Below are 20175 nucleotides of genomic sequence, written 5' to 3'. Positions count from 1 at the left end.
TAAAGTGTGACTGTGACATTTACTTTGAAAAGAAATAATCAACCGGGAAAAAAGACGATTTCACTCAAACTTACTTTTCCATCGCAACAAACGACCAACGCCTACTAATAAGCGATTCGGTAAGTAAACAAATATCATCCAGATTTTACTTTTAGGCGTTTGTATGCCTCCGAATATTGACCCCTTTATATGTATTCTTCGCGACGTCAACAACAACGCAAGATAAACTCAATTCCTGTCCACTTCCGGTCTGTCGACGTTTTCTTCTTTTGGTAAAAGTTTATGTGGCAAAAAATAAATCAGTGTCAGCAATACATGAACGGATAAACACAAGTTTAAAAAAAAAGCGTAGTATTTGTACAATTTCTTTCCAACCTTTGTCAGCTTGTTTCCGTGTCGGTGCATTTGCTTCGATGAAAAAGAAAAAAAAAACTTGAGGCCCTTCATGTCTCATTTTGCGGTTTCTAGTAACAAACTCTCACCAAAAGTTCCACGTTGTATTTAATTTTGCATGCATTTAATTATCCTGGCGAGAATTTCCGATGTTCCCTCAATATGTAGCTTCAAAACACACAGTTGACACGTCAAACTGTTGAACTGGTCAAAAAAAGTGCTGGGAAAAAGTATCTATATTGAGTGTAAAACTGGCGAAATAGCCTAAATCTTATTGTAAGTAGTTTAACTGCAGGGATAAATGTTTTCAAAATGACATTAAATGGATGGTTTGTTATAACACTGTACACTGTAACTACAAGCTCCAATCACCGACTATAAAGTAACAGAGCTGGGCAGTTGACCCCTCCGGCCGCGATCTTTGTGCCGTTCCGGCCTCGACCCTCGGCCTTATTCATCAAAATTTGCCCCAAATGGCTGCTTTAATCAATTGGAGACATTGCGCACTGTAATGTGCGACATGTCCACCTAGTTTCTTGTCGAACGGTGAAACTGCTGCCATGCGGCTGTGCTTTCATATTGCAATTTGGTCAAGTGCCTATCCATCCATGATCTGAGGTTCGCATGAGCCTAACCCAGCTGTCTTCGGGCAGCCAGCAAAGTACACCCTGGACTGGTCGCCAGCCAATCGCAGGACTCCACAAAGACAAACAACCATCCGCACTCACACTCATACCGATTTAGAGTGTCCAATCAACCTACCATGCATGTTTTTGGAATGTGGGAGGAAACCCTTGCAGGCACGGCGAGAACATGCAAACTCAACAAAGGAAGGGCGGAGCCGTAATCGAATGATTGTTGAGAGACTCCATATTCGCCCATAGAACATTTGTCTCCTGCAAACAAGCAAAACACACGTGGCAGTCAACATTGCATGTTGTTGTATAATTACAATCAATCATTTTTTTACCGGAGTGGCAAATGGCCAAAGTTTTACAAGAGTTAGCAAGCGTCCTCTGCGTGCGACTGTAAGTCGAGCCCCTTTTTCACTACTCTTACTAAAGCCTTTGGAATTTCATTAATCTGCGTGGGTGTGTGTATGCGCCACAAGTTAGCTCAAGATAGCCACTGTCGCTATGTGGACTTGCAATGATGAGTACACTCAGAATGCAAGTTAACAATACATTTATTATTGGGACTGTAGATTGAAGTGAAATGTATTTCGTAGGAAAGTGCAGGTGTGTTCATCGCTGGGGTTGCCTCGAAAATGCAACGTTATACTTTTGATCTTTTCTCTTTTAAAAAAAGTTTTGGAGAAGTACAATTAAGGTAAGGGTAGGATTCATTGGCCTAAAAAAAAAAAAAAAAATCCATATTGAAAATCCAATGAAGGATACGTCGCGTCGCACCTCAGGGCAGCAAGGATAGGCTTGATTTTTTTTTTTTCCATCCATAATGTCTCCTTTTGATACATTGTTAATCCAAGTGGATCCACTTTAGCTATTGTCGCTGCCTGACGTCACACTTTTTCATTGATTTATTTATTTTACCGGATCAGCCGTTGAGTGTGGAGCCAAATAGGTCGTGGCGAGCCTGCGATGCAATTCCCCTAAGTCACCTGACTCCTCCCACCAAAAGGAGCAGCGGCAGGACAGTGAGTGTCAAGAGCACAAAGGAAAGGAACCGCTTGCACCTTTCTTGCTCTTTGCGCCCATGTAGAGAGAGACGTGGGCTCGGGGACGCTTTCGCTCAAGAGTTTTACGGCTCTCTCGCTGCGTCTTCCATCTTTCCACTGGTTCGGGCTTTGCCTGGGGAAGGAAGCGACATTCGGCTGGCTTTGTTCTGCAAAGCCAGAAGGTAATGACCTCACCCGACCGACTGCTCGAAATGCAAAATGTTTCCTCATGCTGATGTCATACCCGTTGCGCTTTTGAGTGAAAACTGGCTCCAGAGACGCCACCTCCATGTTTTCAGTGCGTGCACTCACGGCTGCAACACGCCGAGACCAGACATTCATTTAAAGTGTCACGCAAGTGAAACCGGCATTTGAGTTATTCAACGACAACTCTGCTCAGCAGGCCCTGACTAAGTTTCCTGTGTCATCTCTTACCCCTTCAAAAAAACATGTAGTTTCCTAATCTTAAGCAGTGCATGTCTATGAAGGAGAACGCTGCCTAAGAAACGGTTATTGTTGTGGTTTTGCTCATCTGCAGTTGGACTTTGGGCTTTCTTTCTTTTTTTTTTTTTTTTTTTCTGCTGCTTCCTGTCCTGGAAATGTCAGCGTAGCTGAGTCAAGTCAGCACGCGTTATAAATGTCATCAGAGGTGTTGGGTTTTGCCCTCAAGACGGTTGATTGTAGCAAAGACGACCGCACAAACCAACACAATCAAAGTTTTACATTCGAAAACCTGTTGCTTTTCTAAAGGTGGATATCGTCAATGTCTGATCCTAAATTATCTTGCCGAATTATTATCTCTTCACACAAGTGACGATTATCACACAGATTTAGTGGCGAGGAGCTCATTGTTTGCTTTCAGAACTTGACTTCAATAAGAAGTGAACATTGATAGGAGGTGTGGCCTAAAGGGAAAGTGCACGATTATACAGATATGATGAAACAAAACATTTTCATTGGTTGTTTAACTACGTAGAGTACATAGAGAATAAAAGTGCTCTTAAAGCCTAGCAAAAAAGAAAAGTGTCCGTTGTTAGGGAATAACAAAATCGCTCAACGCTGGTTGAGATGAAATGAAGCGAAAGCTTCGTGTAAGCAAGATGAAGTGTTTGTTGTTACATCGCCAAGAGCAGAAAGAGGGAATCCATTTTCAAATGAGGTCTTTTTAATCAGAAATTGGAAGCAGGTCATTTTTGTGACTTTGTTATGTGTTGGTGGAGTAATACATGAAACTGATTTCATAAATTCTGCCTTCGGAGCCAATTTTGCTGAGCAACATGAAATTTGGAAGACATAAGTGAACCCACAAAAAAGCTTCAAGAACTCTTGTCTGAACCCAGAAAGGAAGTGTACCATTTTGGCCCATTCAGGTGGTCCTTTAAAGAGCGATCAAAGACACCAAAATGTTGTCTTTGTGGCTAATGCTAAATTGGGAGACATTCAAACTATAACGCCATTTGATAACTGCAGTTTGTCTTTCCGCAGCAGCAGACATGGCAGTGCGGCAGAGGATCTTAAACTCCACCGCCCCGTTCTCCGGGTCGCCGCTGGCCGACCTTAAGGCCTCGTACCCAAAATGCACAGCCGCGGAGAAAGGAACGCAGCAGCACCGCAAACAACAGCAGCAGCAGCAGCAAGGGGACGAGGAGGAGGACGAAGAGCAGTGGAAGAGCAGCAAAGTGGACTACATCGCACGTTTGAGCCCCCTTTTGAACAAAGTGCTGACTCAGGGCACTGCTGAGCGAGTCGGAGAGACGTCGCTCAAGAGCTCCCCCTTCATTGCGCAGGCTGAATGTAATTAGGAAGATGCCCGAATAGCAAAAAATTCTAAACTATTATCATCTAACATGCCGCTCTCCTCCAGGTGAAAGCCAGGACTCCCAGGAATTTAGTCCATCGTGCTTCGAGCGTTCCTACGTTCCCTCCTCTGGCTTCTTTATCGTCAGGTATCATTCGCTCTTCAAAGATTCACATCCCAACAGTCGGCTTTGTTTGAATGCAAACCTTTTCATTCAGTCTACAAACGGAACACAACAACGTGGCGTGTCCGACCACGGCCTCCGTCCAAGCGCCGGCGCCGCTCGGCCCGAGAAAGAAACCCCGAAAAAGAGTCAAGCGCAAAGGGCGGAAAAAAGGCCCCCTGGAGGAGAAAAAGAAAGAGGAGGAGGAGCAACACAGCAGATACCACACAGATACTGCCGTGACCTCTGGAGTCCCGGAACAGGAGAGTGGGAGCTCGCTGGAGCAAATCCGAGTAAGCGCAAAGAGATAGAATCAAATAAGCCAGAAGCCAAACTCATCATACTTTTCGCTCTTGTAGGATGATTCGCTGCGAGGAGGAAGGAGCCCCCTCAGCTCCTCGTGCTGCAGCAGCGCGGCGAGCTCAGAGGAGGGCGATGTAGCGCCCCCTGTCTATCGCACCGAGCTCTTCAACGCCGCTTCCAGCTGTTCGCCGCCGGCCTGGACCGAGCCATTCCCGGGCACCCCGCATAGCCTCTGCTCCTACGGGCCAGACAGCGACTCGCTCAGCAGCGCCGGCGACTGCTCGCTGGCGCTGGCCGGCCTGCGAGGAAGCGTCAGCCAGGGCGACCCGTGCTACGCGGGGCCTCTCTTTAAAGAGGTGGAGCGCAGCGCTGGGGAGGAGGAGGAACAAGACCAGCGGCAGTCTGTCCACAATGAGGGGATCGTTTTTTACAATGAGGTGAGTTCATATTTTTTTTAAATGTGTTCTTTTGAAACAGTTCTCAGGTTTCTCAGCAAAGCGTTTTTTTTTCCTTTTAGCCAGAGCTATTGCTTGATATCATGAAAGTAGTTAGTTCCTTGACACCAACATGCCAACAGGTAGCACCAAAGTGATGTTTCTATGTTGGACATGGCTCAATGGCTTTTAATTACAAATATATATACCCCCCCCCCCCTCCCCCCATCAGAACATCCAGCCGGTTGATTCAGAGTATAAGGAAGGAAGGGAATTTGTCCTGTCGGACTTTATCAAGGAAGGCTCCTACGGCGAAGTCCACGGCGCTCGAGATGTCAACACCGGCTTCAAGTTTGCCGTCAAAAAGGTAACACTAAAGAATCAGCAATTGGATTATTCTTTTTTTTTAACGCCTTGCTCTTTCCAGATCGCCCTGAAGAGGTTCAACAGCGAGGAGGCGAGCACGTGGAGTGCCCTCCGATCTCCTCGCATCCTGGAGCTCTTTGGAGTTGTCCGAGACGGGCCTTACGTTTTCTTTCTCATGGACCACAAATCTGGCGAGTGCTTCTTCAAGCCTGCCCACAATAATCCTGCGATATCTGTGAAAATTAATAAAACACCGTTTCCGTCTAGGCTCGCTAGGCCAGTTGATAATCCAGCGCGGGCGGCTGCCGCAGGACCTGAGCCTCTACTACCTGTTGCAAGTCGCGACGGCGCTCGAGTACCTGGCCAAGAAGAAAGTGGTGCATCTTGATGTTAAAGGTATCCGTGGCCTTTTTTTTCCTGTACATTTAATTCTGGGCCTCAACTTTGGTACAGGTCAGATTGTTTTATTTGAAGTGTAGTTATACGTCAAAGCGGGAACATCATTTCCACTCAGCTTCAAGGATGAAGTCATTATGTTTAGGACAAAATCGGGATAAAAGTGCAAGAAAGAAAAGAATCAAAATGGCCTCCATGACTCAGGAAGTAGCCTAGCAAACTAACAGATGGGAGCAAATATGCCTTTCCGCATCTCTCAAGGGTTTCTTTTCCTGTGATACTTTGGGTGTCTCAAACCTAAAAAAAATTCAATTCTATACATTCTACATTTTCCAACCTATGGAAACGTTTGTCCCATCGTGCAGTTTGAGCACTGCAAGAGGACGACAAGAAGAGCTCTGACCTTAATTAGCTGTCATCTGGACGTTTGGTCTCGCATGGATTTAAAACACCTGTGACCGAGCGTGCGGACGGCGGCGGCTTTTGGGAATTTCCCATGGTGACTCAGCCTCTGCTGGGGGAAGCCAAGGCGCATGCGCAGCGGCAAAAGAGTGTGCGAGAGAGCGAGAAGGGTCAGAGGAGGAAATGAAGAGCCAAAAGTCATTGAGAGAAAAGAAAAGTGGATAAACTGAAAGGAAATGACAGCAAAACTGCTCTTACTTGTACTTTTCTTCTCCTTATTTCCTTCCTTTGACTTTCTGGCCGTGAGCAGCTGCTCTGTTTCCAATTAACCAGCCCTACAAGTATGCACAAGTCATGGAAGTCACCCAAGCTCCATATTTTTTTTCCTCTCCTTTTGTCGCTCAGCCGACAACGTGTTGCTGTCCGAGGACGGCAGAGACTCCTTCCTGTGCGACTTCGGCCACGCTGAGAGATTGGACACCGGCGGGCAGAGTCTTAGCGGGTCGCGAGGTAGGCAGACGGCCAAAAATATGACATCGGTGGCGTTTCTCACCGTCACTGTCGGCCATCTTGTGGAAAGCAGAGCTGAAGGGGACTGAGACGCACATGGCCCCCGAAATGGTGAAGGGCGAACCCCGCGGAGCCAGAGCAGATGTGTGGAGCAGCTGCTGCATGTTACTGCACATGCTCAACGGGTGTCAACCTTGGACCCGATATTACACCTGTCGACTCTTCCTAAAGGTACCGAACGACATAAATGCGGACACTTGTGCAACATCGGTAAAACTGGAGTGAGTAGTATTTTGAACTACTAAGTACGAATGTACTTTTTTTTCTCTCCGAGATAAGGAAATGGAGAATATAGTGTTGTGTCATTGTTGTGGATGCTCGCAACAAGCCGTAACGAGCCTATTTTGATTAAAAAGAAAGGGGGGGGGGGCAGCATGTATGGCTATCTATTTTCAAATAAAACATAAAACATAGATAGGCAGCACACCCATGCCTTTTAAGCATTCATGGTCGGTGACGCCATCTTGTCAACAGATCGCCAACGACCCGCCGCCGCTCCGAGAGATCCCGCCCGACTGCGGCCCCCTCACGGCGGAGTTGATCAAGGCGGGATTGCAGAAGGATCCCAGCAAGAGAGCGTCGGCCACTGACTTGAAGGAACGCGCGGCCGCAGCACTTAAACGAGGTGCTAATACTTGGTGGTGGATTCCTAAAACGTCAGCCGGCCGTCATAAAAAATGACAAAGCCGGGTTGAAAAATGTCAAGATAAACACTGACTGAATGAATTTGATGGAGTGGTAGCTACATGATGACTTTGTAAAAGATTTGATCACATCATCCCTGAACTTGATCTTACCTTGACCCTTTTCCACGCAGTCGGCGGCCTCAGAAGCTCATGGAGCAGATCCTACATGGAACCTCTTTATTTCGCCAACAAACCTCCAGACTCCCCGCCGGCCGAATGTGAACACGATGAGGACACGGACAGGAGCGAGCTTGTGCAGCTGAACGGCGGCGGCGGCGACGAAGACGTGTGCGAGCGAGGAACCCATTTCGATCTAAACCAATCAAAAAACAGGATCACAGACACTGTTCCGGAACTTGAGCTGCGGAAACTAGAGAGAGGTGAGCTTCCCGTTCCCGTTTCTTGACTTGTCTGCGCGCTCTATTTTTCATCACTTTCTCTGTTTTTATTTTGGGGTCCGGGGGGAGCAGATTTCTATCTGAGCAGCCTTTCCCAGCTTCACTCTGCTGAAATGCAGGAGCAGCTTTTGTCTTGTCTCGGCAGCGACGCCTACTCCAACCGGGATCCGTGGGACAAAAAGGTAGATCAAAACTCGCACGGTAAAGCTGCATCTCAATGAGGCGTGAGCTGATTTTGCATTCTGACGGTATGATAAACATGAGCACAAATTTTGCGGTATCACAGTATTAAATTTACAGCTCTAAAATGTCCTTTTTTTCCCAAAATAAACACCAACTGTTTTATTTTTAAATTGTTATAAATTTGGTATATTAAGAAATGTGTAAAAATTTTGTTCTTGTATTTAATTCTTCATAGTAAGCCACCGTGTCCCATCACTGGTGAGCTACTCATATTGTCCTTGGGGATAAGTGGTACCATTTATTTATTTAGATGTGTCCATCTTGTCTGACTCCCGCCCTCCTACCGTGTGTAACTGCTCACCCCTCCCCTATCTGTTCAGCCAAGAATGAGGGGAAAAATAAATCCACTTTGCTCACGTCATTCATTTCAAAGAGGTGGCTTTTGCTAGCTGTAAGCTATAATCAGCGTTATTAAAAAACAAACAAGGAAATCATTAAAGATTTCACTGCGCAAAATTAATCTCTATGTATTACCTGGTATAAAATGTTTAAGATCCACTGATACAGGGCTACTAACCAAACTTAAGAAATCAAAATGGTCGCCTCACTCAAAGATAATGAAACCAAAAAAAAAAAGTTTTAAGAGTTGCGCTTTGTTTTTTTCAGGACTCGGGCCGCTGGTCGCTGAGCCCTGCTGACGACTGCAGCTCGGGAGTCTGCTCCGACAGCAGCCAGCTCGACGGGCAGCAGAGCGTCAGTCTGGACCTGCTGGGCCACTCGCCGCCTCAGCCGTGCTGCTTCCAAGGTGCAACGTCAAAGCGCACATCTCTCTCACACATTTGCACACACACAAAATGGAACGGTAACCTTTGTTGCCTGGATCCAGGGGTGGACGTCTGCATCAGAGACTTCAACGGGACAACCATCCAAATCCGAGAGACGCGGCGGGTGAAGGTGGGCCACATCGCCACCGGCATCAGCGATCAGGTGAGACTCGCCAACTGCTACTCCTCCTCCGCCTCCTTTTTGAATACAAACTAATGACTTCACTAAAACGAAAAAAATGCTGTTATTTTCAGTTTTTAAAAATAACCTTTTTCTTATTGGCGCATTTACTGCCAGCCACTGTAAATCCACATTTCTTTCCCCGTTTTAGATCTCTGAGAAAGTTTTCACATTGGAGACGCAGCTGGGCTGTACTGTGGCTCACGACGACGAGGTGCAGGAGTCCGGCCTGAAGCTCTGCTGCGTCCTGGCTCCTGACTTCAGCGCCACTTGGCGGTGGAGGATCAGAGACGGAGCGCTGGAAACTAGATGAGAGCTAAACAAAAATGACGTCCTTTTCATATTTGTTGTCTATCCGTTCTGATGCCTCACAGCCATCAAACTACAATGTCGCTCTGAGACTTTCGGCTTTGCTTAGTTTTTTATAATAATCTTTTACCTTAACCCAACAAAAGACGTATCTCAAGATGTATTTCCACTGCAGGAATTCCATTCAAGTCCCTGATTGTGGAAAAAGATAAAGATTGCAATAAATACCATGCTAATCACCATGTCAATGCTGTTGATTTTTTTTAATAAAGAAACATAGCACTCTAATATTGAACTTTAAGAAAAAATGAGTAATCTTCTGACTAAATAGGATGTAAAAAAAAAAATGATGAAAAATTATTTAATATCATGGTGCTGCTCCTTCTGGTTTAACGGCCTTGGCCACCAGGGGGCAGTACAATAGTCATGCAGACACAAATGAATAGAAATCGCTTAAATGGTTCGAAAATCACGACTGTGATGTTAACCGATAGCATCTCATTGCTAGAGTTGTCGCTTATATTTCGTTGGGTTAGTAAACTTAAACTGGCAGAGGCATGAAAGTCTCTTCTCAGTAGTTTGTTTACAATAGGCTACAGAAACCTTGAAAAGGGCACCATGACCTAAAGTTCAGTTTGTGGAATCAGGCACCTGTCATAAAATAAGACCCGGTTGAATATTTAATAGACACAATAAACCTCCTGACTCACTAATAACCGGCGCTGGCCTTTTTTTTGTACACACTGGGCTCACAATTAGGATTTAATCTGTTCTCTCGAATTCATTGAAACAAAATTTTCCAGGCGTGTTGATGTCTGACCTTGATGATGAAAGTTTAAGAATGCAGCAAAGAAACCAGAGAAGTATTAAATGTTTAATATCCATATTACAACATACAAACTCATTCCAAAGTGATTGTTTTTCTTCTTCCAGGGCTTGACTTTTAGAAATGTGTTAGAAAAAGGTGAAAATTTCAGTATAAAAACAAAGAAACAAGACCAAGGCACTAACAAACAAGAAATATGTCAAATCTTTTTTTTTTGCTGTGTGGACAAAACTGAATCTTGAAAGACTCCTGTCGAACTAATACAGTACTGTACTGCACTTTTAAAACAAGTGAGGTACACCCAACGTTTGTGTGTGTGTGTGTGTGTGTTTTGTGACCACACATACACACGGTTTATTACAAACGCTGGTCCAGAGTGTGACTAAACGTTACATAAGCAGACTCCATTTTAGAAGACAACAGATAGCTCTATTAACCATGTGACTTGTCCACATATTGCTTTGGATACGGGAGTCAAACAAAACCAGCACAGAAACGGCGGCCACAGTTTTTTTGTTTTTTTAAATCTTACTGACAAATAAGGATTGCTATTTATCTAGGTAAAGGAAGAAGCCAATAATAGAACATGTTGATTGCACATTGACAAATCGGAGGAAGATGCATTCTTTCTGAATGAAATGAAGGAGGTAAAACACCCTTCAAATGACAGCAGAAAACAAAATCAGTGAATTTTTTTCCTTTTCCGTCCCAAAAAGGTAAAAAATAAATTACTTAAAATGCATTCCCTCGCTCAGGCGTGTGTCTGCGTGGTGTTTCGCCCCCAAACGGCCTTTAGTGCATACAGCTCACATAACAGGGGTGGGGGGGGGGGCTAGAACAGCACCACAGTCCTTACCAAAAGTTCAAGTCGTCATGCAAGTTCTTTGTTCTCCTCAGCCTCCTTTTGCCCCTACGGGCGCGCTCCTCACAATTTGCGAGTCACGAGGACCGTGGTGATGACCCCCGCCATGAACACGGCCACCAGTTGCCACGTCGGAGTACCAAAGTAGGAGCGAATGCTCTCCTTAAAAAAAATGACAAAAAATTCTAAGGAGCATGTTTGAATGCTGAGAAAGCAACACCGGGACGTGTGGTGATTTCGGATATCCTTACCCAGCCTCCCTGCTCCCAGATCCAGTTGAGAAAATGTTCACGGAGGTAGTCGATGGTCCAGTTGATAATGGTTCTGATGACGTCAGGAACTTGAGTCATGAGTGCCTGCAATCCAAATACATCATTTGGAAATGAATTGTTTTATTTGGCAATGGCAGCATGTCACAGAGCTGATCAAATTATACTGAGATAGATTTAGACCAACTTGCTTTAACAAAAAACATACAGGCGTATTGAAATATACGAAGTTCTCAGTGATCACAAAAATCTTGATTTTTTTTTTTCAATAAGGAGTGGGATCTGTTTTGAATTGTGAAAAAAATGAGTTTCCTAGAAGCCTCTCTTTCAGTGTAGTTAACATTTTCCTCGAGCGTTTTCGGCTTGACTCACTTTGATGACAAGTCGACATGCCAAGTAAAAGAGGGAGACCACTCGGCCCCAGTTGAACTTTCCATCGGAGAAGAGCTCAACAGCCACTTTCACAAACACCTCTTGAGTAGGTCTCAGCGAAGGGTTGTTGATCATCCTGAAATAAAAATGATATTAGATTAGAGAGAGATGACAGCAACGCAAGGCCGAGCAGCCATGCCATATTAATATTTCATGTTCAAAAAACAACAATTTTTTTCATTTTCTTTCTCAAAACAGAAACAAAAATGATGAGCAAATGCCACAGGAGTTACCGTTGGAGCTCCACATTGCCATCCAACTCATCTCCAATCTTCTGCAGGCACTGGGCCAGCCTCTTGTGGTTGGTATCGCATATCTCGCCTCCTCCTAGCTGGGCCCGGGTCACCACGGCGCTGTTGTCTCCGTGCTTGCGGACTCGCTCGTAAATGAAACTGCACGGGGAAAAAAATGCTTCATGTCCCCAAAAAAAACACATTTTTGGGATTTGTTACATGACATTTGCGCTTACTCCTTTAACAACACGGTCCCAAGTTCCAGTATCTGCTCCTTGGAGTCGCCTGCAAGACATGGACCAAGGTTGACAGATGATGAAATGAATTAAAGAGAGCGTAGACTTGCTATGTTCGTAAACATTCTGTTATTCGTATTTTAATTTTCAATCCATCCATTTTCTTTCATCTCAGGGAGCTGCCATTTCGGCATTAGAATGCCCTCTGCTATCGATTGTTTTCTGGATTTGGTCACATGACGTGCGCGATGCGAGCCCGATGGCACTTTTATTTCAATTTTAGTCGACAGCACACGCTGAGGTTGATGAAATTTGATGAATTAAGTTGCTTAAGTCTTATTCCATGAACTCAATAACAAACAGAAAAGCATGCTTAGATTAGGGGAGGGAAATAGTAAAAAAAAAATAATAATACAAAGAAAGCAATTCCCCGTTAAGGATAAGTATATTACAAATTCGATATTAACATTTTTCTCATGCTGAAAACCAAACATTACTTTAGAAAGATTTCTTTTGTATTGGTGTAACGTATCAAGGGATATAGATTGAACCCTATTAAAAGCACTTTGGCCTTCACTAAGTCACCTAATTACTGTTTTTGTGATAATGACGGTATCTTGGTGTTTGGAAGTTTGCTCAAGTGAGTTGGGAGTTGTAATTAAACATAAGTAGTTGTTGCAGCTAACTTGTGGTTTGGAGAAACAATTACAAACCGTTTTGGGCGTCATTAATTACTCGCGGATTTTCGCTCTTCGCGGTGGGGGGAGGCGAATCTTGGCATTACTTTTCTAGTGACCATCAGTCGTTCTCGATACCTTCCTAGATTCATATTCCCTTATACAAGAACTGTTAAAACAAAACAATTACGATCAACACAAGCGTCCCATCTTGCAATGTAAGCAAACGCTAACTATGACACAAAACATTGTGCCCATGTGAGGAAATAGGTGAACATTTTGAGGTCTAAATCGCCACAATCGTGTCGTTTCTTTCCTCTTGACTTACCTGAAGACTAACTTCAGGCACAAGCTAACGTGAGGCTAAAACCCTCTCGCCTCGCGTGGCACAAAATGTTGCGTTTTGCCAACGAAAAGTGAAGCGACGGTCGCAGAATGAGAACGACTGGCGACTGGGAAATATCGTGTTCACGTTACGAATCGCCAGTGACGCTGTCATGGGTACTTTTAGTGTGCAAAACAAAGGTGAAACTGGCTAACCTACCCTGTCCTCCTCCGCCCGGGTGCGCTGCCATCTTGATTTGTGCTCAAACAAACACCGTTGGAACTTCCGCATTAAAGCACGTGATCACTTGTTTGTTTCTGGTAAGGGGCTGATGATGTCATCTTTATAGCTCCAAAAGTCGACTGGATGCCATATTTATTCAACGGATGCATGTTTTAAAAATATTGTGCGTAGTTTTTCCGTGTAATCAGTGGTCATGCGCTGGTTTGAGTGGTTTTTAAATTTTACAAGCCTCTTTTTGGGATGACGTAATGTCCGTCCGGTCAACGAACATACGAAACTAAAAGATATTTTGTCAATAAAATAATTATAACAATACAATAATAATAATGCAACGATTTTAAAAACAAATTATTTTTTTTATCAAACCGAATTGGGAAAAAATATCGTCATCAAACCAAAATGTCAATTGAGATAATTACAAAGTATTTTTAACACTTTTTTTTTTACTAAATACGTTAATTTTGAAAAAAAGCCTATCGAACGGTCAGTAAATATTTAGGGAAAAAATGGGGGGTTAGCCGGTGGATTTGCCGAGGACCAAAAAATGTTTTAAAATGACACTACATACGAATATTTTAGCAACGTGTTTGTATTCTGAGATAAACCACCAATTGTTTCAGTTTTAAGTTAAAAAAATATCCAAGGCAGAGTCAGTCAACGGTAAATGTAAAACAGAACATTCAATACGTACCTTCATTTTTGGCAGAGAAAGTAGGCGTAATAATTTAGCAGCCATTGTATTCTATGAAATACAAGTTTATATCTAACTAAAATCAGTAAATGCTTATCTGGAATAAACAGCCCGACATTCGGTATTATTATTTTCTAATTGCACAACACACATAATTGTTTTCAGAGGTGATGTTTGCACGTGGAAAAAGACTGGTGGTCCCAATTCTGACATCTAAATTATAATCAGTGTATTACACTTCTGATTCATCACTTACTACCAAAATCAAAGAGACGGTTGCCATTTTTGTCAAATAGATAATGAAAATAAAAAAAATCCAGACAAATATCTGGACAATGGCCAAAATATATGGTCAAGTGATTAAAAACATCTGAATTCAAGACTTTCCCACTAAATACAAGAGTAACCGAACAATAATTACCTATCGGACGCCGGGTGCTTCAAAATATTATATTTCAATTTTTCTTTCTTTCTTTTTTTTTTAAACACAGGGCTTTCTTCACACGGTACACTTGCCTTCCTTCTCACGCTCTTCCTTCTTCTAAAGCTTTGTGATGATTATCCCCCTAAGGTGATTGGCTGGGAGATGTCACAAGGTCTCATTCCACTGGCCTTGATGTAAAAGGTTACCAAATTCCCAAACACACTTAATGTGATGTGAGACAATATCCAATGTCACTCAATTTATCCCCCAAATTAGCATCAAGCTTCTTCAAATAAAATGTCCTCCATGTCAGAGAAGGGACGTATACAACTTTGCGACGGGACGCAGAAGCTGTTTGAAATCAGAGAGGGTTGCTGTCCTTGCTGAAGCGGCAAAGTGACTTGAAAAAGAAAATCCAAAAAAGGACGAGATACATTTTTGTATCTTTCAACATGTAAACTGTGCTAAACTACGTCAAACATCCCTCATTATTTCTGACCCATAATTTCAGGATTTGGTGACCATTTTCTTTGGTGGTGTTCCGTGAGATTATTCCAATGTGAAATAAGTTGTACTCGGTTTGGAAACAGAACGCGATCCATTGGAGGAATTGTCTCACCTGCATGACATCACAGTTGGCCATGTGCTACTTATCTGTCCTCTGGGTAAGAGGAGTTGATAGGTGGCGTCATGATGACATCACACTGTGTAATTTGAAAACTCCAGCATGCCAGAATGGATGTCCCACTTAAATTGCACCATCACCTGCATGACCTCACAATTAGCACCGTGCTAATTATCTGTCCTCTGGCTTAGAGGAGTTGATAGGCGGCGTCATGATGACATCACAACTTGTCATTTTTAAACAGGAAGTGCGCACCGCCCCGGAATGAATGTCCGACAAAAGTTCCATCGATGCTCTAGGAGATCGTCCCAGCAGCAAGGATGCGAATCCTAAGCAGTGTCGGTTCTTGGCTCTCGGCAACGGCGAGAAGCTGCCTCCTGTCCACTCCCTCGATGGGCGGCCCTCACCACTGGCTCAATGGCGCGTCGCCACCGCAGACCGAGCACACGCCCCTCCAAGGGAAAGCCAACAAGCACGTGCTGCTGTATCAGGTCACCGGAAGCTGCTCCGCGTACACTCGACACACGCAATGCTGGCGCCACCTGCACACCATAAGCTCCGTGTTGAGCTGCATGCACCGCAGGAAGACGTCGCTGCAGTTTTCTCAATATATTTCCTCGCCGATAGCACTCGGCAAAACCGAGAAACAAGTTCCCACGGTGCTCGGACGCTTGGCGCAGGCCGCTAGTTCCGTCGTGGCAGCCGGCGGACGGACCACGTGCTGGTTGATGGCGAGCGTGAAGAGAAAATTCATTTACTGCTTCAAGATGGCCGTGACGCTGTACGCCATTTTGTGCATTCGGAACCTGGTCGTGGATTGCATTGACATTCTTGCCGCCATCCTTTACTTGATTCTTCTCTTTAAGTTGTGAAATGAAGATCGAGCACAAAAACGTGACTGCCGTCAATACGGCATCGGTCGCGGAGCAACAAGGAGAAAGTTTTCATAAAAACAAGTATACATTTGTACTTTTTGGTCTCACACCATATTTGGCAAAATGCATCACAAAAACGAACATTCATTTAGGACAGCACATATGAAGCCAAAAGCACTTGAAAATGTTCAGAAAAAGGAAAAATGGACATGAGGTGCGTCAAATTCCTTTTTGTGGCGGACCGCATGGTAATTCTCGTTTTCCCGAATAAATGATCGTCTCATTCCATACAGTATCCACAACAAACTCATTTTGAAATCAGGCCAATAATATTTATTTTAAAAGGAGGACCGCGAAGAAGGACGTCACGGTGGCCCGACGAGTTAGCACGATGGCCTCACAGTACAGTAACTTCCTGTGTGGAGTTTGCATGTTCTCCCCGTTGCCTCTGTGGCTTTTCTCGGGGTATTTCCAACCACATTCCAAAAAACATGCATGGCAGGCCGATCGAACACTCTAAATTGCCCCCAAGTGTGAGCGCGGATGGTTGTTTGTCTACGTGTGCCCTGCGATTGGCTGGCAACCAGCTCAGGCTGTGGCCCCGCCCACTGCCCGAAGAGAGCTGGGATAGGCTCCAGCACGCCCCCCTGCGCCCCTTGTGAGGAGAAGCGGTACAGATAATGGATGGCTTGCGAAGAAAAAAATGTTTGCAATATTTCAACATTTTTAAAAGTAAAGACAATTTACAATTTTAGTATTTAAGAAACAAGAAACATGAAGTCGATGATCATTTGCTTTTGCGGACCACAAAAATGATGCGGCGGGCCTGATTGACCTCCCGGCCTTCAGTTTGACCCCACACAAATTTGAACTCAACAAGCTACTTTATTGCGTCTCCGTCTCATGTAATGCTACACGTGGCTAATTTTTGATGCCAACCAGCCCGAAAATAAGCAAACTGCATTGTTGAAAATAAAATGAAAAAGTTCAAACCAAAATTGGAAACTACAATACATGCTCGAAAGAATAAACTTCATCCACAAAATTCATCCTAAAATTCATTAACTGCCTTCAGGCGTCGCAATTAATAGAATAAATATGTATTTGATAAATAAAAAAAAAAATGTCTATTTTAACCAAGCTTTTGCTTTTAAAGTTTAAATGTTCCAAAATGGACTAAATGTTAGTAGTTACAATTTATAGAATAAATACATTCAATATACAATGTCGCCTTAAGATATGAGCGACTCCATTTTTTATTTATTTTTTTGCTACATGAGCCGTCGTCCAGCTTCGCTTTTCAGTGTGCTAGCTTGTTGCCAATGCTCCCGAGCAGGAGTCCTCAATCGTGTCTTATTTCAAGTGGTGCAGAGGGAACAATCACACAAGTTTGTCGTATTAAAAACTACACGGTGAACAATCCCAATTTGGTGCTGACGTGGATGGGGCGCACCTTTTGCATACCGATCGGATGATCAACACGCTTCAGCTGAGGTAGGCTGTGTCCCATTGTTCATTGTTGCGCAATCCGAGCGCAAAAGTGGAAAGAGCTTCAGGAGGCGACCACCTGTGACTGCATCCAATCCAAACTGGCGTTGAGGCTGGAAGACAACAAAGTTTGGCTCTTTTTTGTTGTTGTTGTTTTTGCGTCTTTTTGTTGTGATACTTTCTGTCCTGAGACTGACCCCTCGCCGGTCAGGCCGCAGCAGGCCTGCACGTGCCAGTTGTGCGTCGTGATGGCGTCAAGCGTGAGGTGCCGGGAGATCTCGGCCGCCGTCATGGAGCCTTTCACGTCTTGTTTGTTGGCCAGGATCAGAACGGCGGCGCTCTGCAAGTCCTGCGAGAAACAACAACGTCTGACCATCGTGAAACGCTTTCATACACACAAATAAAATACTTTTGTAAATTGCACTCATACCGTTTTTTTCAAAGCAAACATGAAAAAGTTCTGATGCACAAAAGCTGCCAAGAGAAGTGAAGCGAGGACTAAGTATACATTTTAAATCCAGCGACTTTAAAACCCATTTCCTTTTTTTTAGGTCCTTTAGGCATTTTATGAATGTCATCTTACGGTTTTCTAGTCATTTTACAAAGTTACTTTTTATTTCTTTTATTTGCGTTTAAATGTGGTTCAATGATTTGGTTGTAAATGTGCCTTCTTTTGTCATTTCCATACGCTATTTATGTTGTCTTTGCTTTGCAAACGTCTTCAGTCGCTCTGTTTTCGATGTTGTGTTTTTGGTTGCGCGAAGCACATTGAGTTACCTTGCGTATGAAACGTGCAATTTAAATCAAGTTACCTAGCCTGTACTACACACTCGCGAAAACGTTCATTCGAGTTTGGAAAAGACTTGCGATGGCCGCCATAGAAAATTAAAGTATGGAAAACATCTTTGCACCTCGTGCGCGAGCATTCGGTGAAGCTCGTCTTTGGTGAGCGTGAGTCGTCCTGGGTCTGTGCTGTCCACAACGAGGATGACAATCTGAAAAGTGCACCGTCGACAAAAACACAACTCGTTCAAGCGCATTTGCACATATCCACTGATTGGAATTATCACAGCTGCCGGTTATCACAAGCAACGATGCGATAAGAGCCGCACGAGAGAGAAAGGCTTACGTAAGCGTTGAGGAGAGGACACACTAGCAACACACCTCAGCGTTGGAGTAGTATGAGTACCAGGTACTCCGAAGGCTCGTCTGGCCTCCGATGTCCCACACCAAAAAGTGTGTGTTCCTCACGGTGATCTGCTCCACGTTGCTGCCCACCGTCGGTGACGTGTGGACGGCTTCCTTTGTCAGACTACAAGTCAACGGCAACGTTAGTGACAGGTCGAGAATCGGTGGCGTTTAGTTGCTCAGGTCAATAAGTGGAGGTCACTTACAACTGGTAGAGGATGGTCGTCTTGCCTGCGTTGTCCAGACCAACAACGATGACTTTGTGTTCTGGAAGAGAAATTTTGCGACATTGCTTCAGTTGAAAAGGCGCCATGATTGTGAGGAAAGACGTACTCGTTTACTCAGGAATGGAACAAGAAGAAGAGTGGCACATTAAAAGCAAAATATGACATCAATCTGAGGATAGAAAGTGAACAGCAATACATGGACATTTGTGAATAAGACTACAATATAAAAAAACAATATGAGGTCAAATGAAAATATTACATGTGACTTATGCAATAAAATGTCATTGATATCATTACAGCAAACGGAAGTTAACAACTACGCAAAGTCCTTCTCGCATTTGACAATCATCACTTTCTAGAAATAAGGATTTCGCACATACATTATGACAATGATCAGTATACAGGACGAGCAATTGCACTGCTGGCTAAGTGGTTACAGAATAGATTAATTTCAAGATCTATTCTATTTTTGAAAGGTGGAACTTGAAGAATAAATGAATTATTCTTACCCCGGTTACCAAACACTGTCATCATCTTGGTGAGGAGGAAGCCCATGTCCAACGGGTGTGGATGAAAAAATAATGAACAAATCCCCACGAAGAAGTCTCCTGGTAGAAGCTGAAGTGAAGTGTCAACTGAAAACCGAAGTCTTAATTTCACAATGAAAAAGCGGAAGAGGAACGCCCAAGAAACTTGAATTTCCCACGCTTGCGCGTGCCGCGTGAAGTCACCTTCCACAATGGTGACAAATGAATATTATATTAGATTATATGAAGTCATACAAAAGACTTTTCACGACGTCAGTAATTCTCACTCAGTTATGTCTTCGATCTGTGTATATTTTTTGCAGTTTTAGAATCAATAGTTAACCTTTTATAGTTAACTTTTTCGTAAAGTCTAGGTTGAGCGTCTCCAACGATAAAGACTGATTTTTTTGTATGAATTAAGTGCCCATGTACACATGGGGTTGGATTATAAAAATTGGAAGAATAACATTTTTAACTTATTTAGTAGAAATATTGGACGTGCGATATAAATACGTGTTTTCATGACCGTTTTTAAATGCGGAAGGCATACGCTGCTGGTCGCGTAGAAAATATGAGTTTCTGTGCTTAACACTTGAAAATTTCGAGAATGCGTCATTCTTACTTCACATCATCATGCTATACCCCTCAGATTTTTAAAGTATATCACTTTTCCCGGCGTTTCAAACACGATCCAGTTTTGACCGTGTTGTACTTGAATGCAACGCTGTTCATTGGAATAGTGCGATTAATGACGCACATAGTGACGCAAACATTATGTCCAAATAAGGGCAGGGGGGTTTTCCTTTCCGTGTTCTTTCGCGACAAAGTGAAACAAGCTGTTCCGACAACAATGCCATAATAAAGCGGTTAAATAAACTTATTATAGAACGAAGTAGAGCGAGTTCTTGTAATTCACATGAAATGTAACCTAAAGCTTAAATTGACC

General features: G+C 43.7%; 3 protein-coding genes and 1 long non-coding RNA gene across 4 annotated transcripts; 1 reads left to right on the top strand and 3 right to left on the bottom strand.

Moving 5' to 3' along the window:
• Positions 1 to 64: 64 nt before the first annotated feature.
• map3k14a (mitogen-activated protein kinase kinase kinase 14a) lies at positions 65 to 9323 on the top strand. The gene is made up of 16 exons (XM_088317731.1): positions 65 to 119; positions 3554 to 3862; positions 3933 to 4014; positions 4085 to 4322; positions 4389 to 4769; positions 4999 to 5133; positions 5194 to 5323; positions 5400 to 5528; positions 6336 to 6440; positions 6514 to 6671; positions 6975 to 7125; positions 7318 to 7566; positions 7657 to 7766; positions 8434 to 8572; positions 8654 to 8754; positions 8924 to 9323. The coding sequence occupies exons 2-16, from the start codon at positions 3562 to 3564 to the stop codon at positions 9083 to 9085; spliced, it is 2571 nt and encodes an 856-aa protein (XP_088173857.1). The 5' UTR covers positions 65 to 119; positions 3554 to 3561; the 3' UTR covers positions 9086 to 9323.
• On the bottom strand, positions 5136 to 9274 carry LOC148322038 (uncharacterized). The gene is made up of 5 exons (XR_015846697.1): positions 9212 to 9274; positions 8861 to 9088; positions 6484 to 8789; positions 6189 to 6395; positions 5136 to 6042 (listed from the first exon to the last, which is right to left on the bottom strand). It is a non-coding gene; the product is annotated as an uncharacterized LOC148322038 (long non-coding RNA).
• Positions 9324 to 9942: 619 nt separating the features above from the next.
• On the bottom strand, positions 9943 to 13278 carry LOC148322036 (apoptosis regulator BAX-like). Its single transcript, XM_088317865.1, has 6 exons — positions 13161 to 13278; positions 11940 to 11988; positions 11704 to 11862; positions 11411 to 11546; positions 11021 to 11125; positions 9943 to 10931 (listed from the first exon to the last, which is right to left on the bottom strand). The coding sequence occupies exons 1-6, from the start codon at positions 13189 to 13191 to the stop codon at positions 10833 to 10835; spliced, it is 579 nt and encodes a 192-aa protein (XP_088173991.1). The 5' UTR covers positions 13192 to 13278; the 3' UTR covers positions 9943 to 10832.
• Positions 13279 to 16664: 3386 nt separating this feature from the next.
• arl5c (ARF like GTPase 5C) lies at positions 16665 to 19443 on the bottom strand. The gene is made up of 6 exons (XM_088316275.1): positions 19212 to 19443; positions 18682 to 18742; positions 18452 to 18599; positions 18199 to 18282; positions 17485 to 17636; positions 16665 to 17400 (listed from the first exon to the last, which is right to left on the bottom strand). Exons 1-6 carry the CDS (start codon positions 19255 to 19257, stop codon positions 17352 to 17354), a joined length of 540 nt encoding a protein of 179 aa, XP_088172401.1. The 5' UTR covers positions 19258 to 19443; the 3' UTR covers positions 16665 to 17351.
• Between the last annotated feature and the right edge of the window lie 732 nt (positions 19444 to 20175).

The sequence above is a fragment of the Idiotropiscis lumnitzeri genome, chromosome 15 (assembly GCF_059441095.1).
Source record: "Idiotropiscis lumnitzeri isolate Australia: NSW breed Sydney's pygmy pipehorse chromosome 15, RoL_Ilum_1.0, whole genome shotgun sequence".
Taxonomy (NCBI): domain Eukaryota; kingdom Metazoa; phylum Chordata; class Actinopteri; order Syngnathiformes; family Syngnathidae; genus Idiotropiscis; species Idiotropiscis lumnitzeri.
The sequence above is the reverse complement of the archived record's forward strand: the minus strand, read 5'-3'. Positions and strand labels throughout refer to the sequence as shown.